Below are 4,564 nucleotides of genomic sequence, written 5' to 3'. Positions count from 1 at the left end.
TAGCGTCTTTGTTTATTACTCCTTCAATCATCCATATCACATACGTGATTAACAAATATCGTATAGATACATTTTTAAGAGCACAATTTCTAAACCAATAAAATTGGAAATTTAATTAATCCTTCTCGCAAATCAAGCTAAACGTTACTTTTTTTTTTTTTTTAATATCGAGCTTTGTTTCCAATACTATTTTTCCAACATTATTTTTTTTTGGATTCCAGCCACAATTATACACGTCAAGATATTTAATACCGAAAATTTTTATTAAATCTTTGTCTCAGTCTTTTTTAGCAAAAAATATTTCATTTTCAAGTTCGAAATTTGCTTCTTTTAAGGTAATTAAAATTATTACAATTATTTTGAATAAATCTATTTTTTTTAACACTCATATTTTTTAGAATCTATAAAATTCTATTGCCGAAAGTAATCGAAATTTCTTTTGAATCTCAAAGTAGGAAACTATTTATCGCTTTCGGATGCAAAGTGGGAATTCGATGTGTATAAAATAAATCCACCGTTATTTTCTAGAATCTACAAACGTTTTTAGAAACTAAGGTCAAAAATAGCAATTAAATTTGGATTCGGATTTATATCTGGATATGGATTTATCCAGAATAGTCAACGACGGTAACAGCTCCGTTTTGCTATCCTGATAAAGGGAAATTCCCGAAGCCGAACTACCACAGTGGTAACAATGGTCAATACCGGCTTCCTGCATTCTCGGGCGGGTGATTTCACAGCGAGGAATCGGAGGAGGGAGGGAGGGGGAGGCGATCAGGTGGGGCTCTCGTTTTGCAAGAAGCGAGACTCACAGGTTTTGTGTTTCACGCGTGTATGTTATCGTGTGCGAGTCGCCGACGTTTGCCGTCGAAAATGTGCCGATCTTAACGAAACGAGGTATGCGCGCATACCTCGTCGCTTCCTTATCCGCGTGATACCACCAGTTCGAGAGGCGAAATGTCGCGGAGACCGTCGTCGTCGTACGTTCCTCTGCTTCTTTGCGCGGCGATCATCGTCAACGGTAAGTCGCGCGCTTCGCGATCTGCGCGATCTCCTCTCGCGAGGACCGCCGTTTTTTGTCTCTGTCTCGTTTTGGATTACCCGCAACATTGGACATTTATCGCCACAAAGTACATTCGTTTTATTTAAAATATCGTTTCAAAATCTGCGTTCTACGTGGTACGAAAGTAAAATGCAACCGGCGCGATAAAGATTAATTAAATTAAATTAGAGATTCGACACTTTGCGACAGCCACTCTGTGGCTTATTTTGTAAATGTTAATTATCTAAGAGATGTTAATTATTTGAGAAATGTTAATTTTGATTAAATTAATATTTTGTTAATACAGGCAGCGCTTGAAGATTAATTAATTAAAGCAGAGCTGGATTCGACTTTGCAGTAACCTTATACCTTACTTTTTGAATATTAATTTTGATGATATTTTGTTACAATTAAGATTAAATTATATTTCCATAAATTTTTAAGAGTAATCTAAAAATTCTTCGTTTTACTTTAGATTCATTAGTTAAGATTATTTTAGTTTGTAATTTGCATCAGATTTAAGATAGAATGAAATTTCCCATAAATAATAAAAATTTTTTGTATCGTATTATTGATCAACAATTTGCCAGCTAAACAATCGGTCTTAAACATACATAATTTGCATTAAATTTTAGGATAAAAATATATATTATTCTGATTTTTCAATTATTTTTCCAAAAAATTACAAATAGAAGACTATTTTGAATTGTAACACGAATCATTTAAAACGGCTTTTAGATTAAATTGAAAATGTGATAACTTGACATCCGCGAGATCGCAAAGAGTTAATGTTATCAATTTTCTATGGGAGAATTTAATTATGAATTAAATAATACGTAACATGATGGGAGGACTTATTTCCAGATTTAAAAGAGATTTACGAAGTCACGTCCAAAAACATCCGTCTTATTCTTGACTGATTAAGATATCTTGTCGATCTATTTATGTACTTTCATTTTTGTCCATAGATCTGCAAAAAAATAATCTTCACTTCCCAAAAATATGACTTTGGATTTTGCTCTTCTGTCACACAGCGGAATGCGCAGGTAACTTTTCGGATCGTTGTTTGGATCTGGTCAGACTCGACGTCGACGACATCGAGAATCATTTGGACGCGCTGAATCTCACGGATGTGCCTACCGTGAAAATGATGACCGCCGGATTTAAGTGTCCGATCCCCACCCTGCCTTTTGGCACGCTGAAATCGGACTGGGCTAGACTCTTGTTGCTTCAAGAGGCGCAACCTGAGGGGTCGATCATCAGACTCAAACTCGTTCGACTAATGCGAATCTTGATAATCGCTTATTATCAAATGGAGGAGCGTATTGACATCGTGGATTCCGACGCGAAGATCGCAAAGTAAGCTGAGCAAAAAGGAACCATGTCGAGAACCCCATCCTTCCCTCTCCTCTTTTAATTTTTGACAGCGAAATTATTTATCGGAAGATAGATTCCGATTTTTCTTTTTCAAAAAAAAAATAGCGTCTTCGTCTTCGTTTTGTTAATCGTTTCACGTGATTCTTTTAGCGCGTATCGAGTAAATTGCTCCGAGCAATTGCTCTCCTCTGTCACGAGCGATTACGTCTGTCTCAGCGACGCGTTAAAATAGCGCATACGTTCGCTAAATATTTGATTTGCAGAAACGTGACGTGAAGTTTCTCCTCGCGAAAACTCTAAGTGCGCGAATCGCATGATTCTTTGGAAATGAGCTTTAACAATTCAGCAGTAGCTTATTTGCCGAGGGTAAGTGCAGTTGGAGACACGTTCTCTTGTAATCAAACTCGCTCGAACTTTAGTCCAGTACACGTTTCGCGTCTATTTAAGTTAGGATTTAAGCTGAGAGGAACGAGAGGAACGAAGTCTTGGATGATGAATTTATCAAATCGCTACGGCCGTTACGAAGACCGGGGGGGGGGGGGGGGGGTCTTGGGTCCACGCAAGTTTTACGACGTAAATACGCAAGACGTTTTAATCGTGTCCAATTTCGTGTCGGACGGCTCCTTTGTCTCAGTTTCTCAACACGAAAACGGTTCCCGCCGCCGATAACTTCTCGGTATCTCGCGAAGAGTCGCGACAATTCACAAACGCCTTTATATATATTTTTTATAAGGAAAAAAAAAATGAACTCTTATTTTCTTTCTCTCTCTTTTTTATCTAAAAATCTGTTGAATTATAATGCGAGGTATAAAGCTGCTTGCACATGCTGATTTTATTTTTAGGAAATCTCCGATAGCAGAAACGAAGATAGCTGCGAAGAAGACGAGCCAATACGCGAGCAGCAATAATTCCTCGAGGATTGAAAGCTCGGAAAACAATCCGAATCCTCATCATACGCGTACGAATTCGTCCCTGAACGACGCGATGCCATCGGCCACCGAGAATGGCTATTCGAGGATGAAGTCGAACGCCACGATGATCGAAGTCACGACGATGAGGAACTTCTCGAGCCTCGACGGAACGACGAGCACCGTTTCGCCTGACGCGACACGTCGGAACGTTTCGATCGATCTTGGTGCAGCGAGCACCAAGAAAAATGTCACATTTGACGATTGCTTGAGGCAGTCTTTGAAGGACATCGTGCGAAAGCGATCGAGTCGTAAGGATATTGCGAGGAATAAGGCGAAGTGGCACAGTGAGTTCTTTCGCGCGACGCGAAAGAACAATGAGATCGACGATCGCGACAGGACATTTAGGCCGCCGACAAATGAATTTTGGCAATATGTAACGTTCCCCACGAAGGCCCCGTTAACTGTTGGCAGTGTCGCAAGTAGACTTAAAGCAAAACGGAAGTCGCAAAAACGTGCGAAGCTGAGTAATGACGTTTACGAAAGCTTTAGACGGTTTTACGGCGTCGACAAGAACGAAAAAGATATAAAGTAAATGTGCGTTGCTTCGATATCGCTTCGAAACAATTGGGAAGTTTATTTCTTTCCGAACCATTTCTTTGCCCTGTGCACTTTTGAACATTCAAAACTGCGACATTCGAAATGATCGACAGAAAGATGTGGAAGACAACGTCATTTTCGGATGCATAGCTTCAAATGCTTTGGCGAGAAGGAGTGCAATTTTTATTATAAAGTCTCACTTAAATAATTTGATTATATATATATATATATATATATATATATATATATGAAATAAAAAACATATAAATTATGTAATATAAATATGAATAAAAATACAAGTTATATTATTATAATTATATATTTTATATTTTATACATTTTCAAAAAAAAATGCGAACAATGAGAAGACGATATCTCCAGCGTAAGAGAAAAAAAGAGAAGAAAAAGGAGAAGATAACTTGCTAAAAGAATATCATAACGTATGCTATATTCCATGCATTTTTCACAATGTTCTTTCACGATCTTATCATCTGGCAGATCAGGTTTTGCTTTAGGCGAACAACGCCCATGTCTCGTAGAAAATCTCAATAAAATTGATCTTTCAATATATCTTCTTCTGATATATTCTTACATGAGCGACATTTGCGCGAAACGGTTTGCCGATTTTCGATGTCTGT

General features: G+C 38.0%; 1 protein-coding gene across 1 annotated transcript; it reads left to right on the top strand.

Annotated features, from left to right (window-relative positions):
• Positions 1–810: 810 nt before the first annotated feature.
• LOC105432039 (uncharacterized) lies at positions 811–4,163 on the top strand. Its single transcript, XM_011646641.3, has 3 exons — positions 811–1,021; positions 2,077–2,401; positions 3,262–4,163. Exons 1-3 carry the CDS (start codon positions 958–960, stop codon positions 3,920–3,922), a joined length of 1,050 nt encoding a protein of 349 aa, XP_011644943.2. The 5' UTR covers positions 811–957; the 3' UTR covers positions 3,923–4,163.
• Positions 4,164–4,564: the final 401 nt, after the last annotated feature.

Source organism: Pogonomyrmex barbatus, unplaced genomic scaffold, assembly GCF_055798465.1.
Source record: "Pogonomyrmex barbatus isolate J1 unplaced genomic scaffold, ASM5579846v1 scaffold11, whole genome shotgun sequence".
NCBI classification, from domain to species: domain Eukaryota; kingdom Metazoa; phylum Arthropoda; class Insecta; order Hymenoptera; family Formicidae; genus Pogonomyrmex; species Pogonomyrmex barbatus.
Note: the sequence above shows the minus strand (reverse complement) of the source record. Positions and strands in the feature narration are given on the sequence as shown.

Bases quoted from the DNA above. Each gene is read 5' to 3' on its own strand.
- LOC105432039 (XM_011646641.3), top strand. From the start codon at position 958: ATGTCGCGGAGACCGTCGTCGTCGTACGTTCCTCTGCTTCTTTGCGCG. The intron at 1,022-2,076 runs GTAAGTCGCGCG...TCTGTCACACAG, and splicing joins CGCGGCGATCATCGTCAACG to CGGAATGCGCAGGTAACTTT. The intron at 2,402-3,261 runs GTAAGCTGAGCA...TTTTATTTTTAG, and splicing joins TCCGACGCGAAGATCGCAAA to GAAATCTCCGATAGCAGAAA.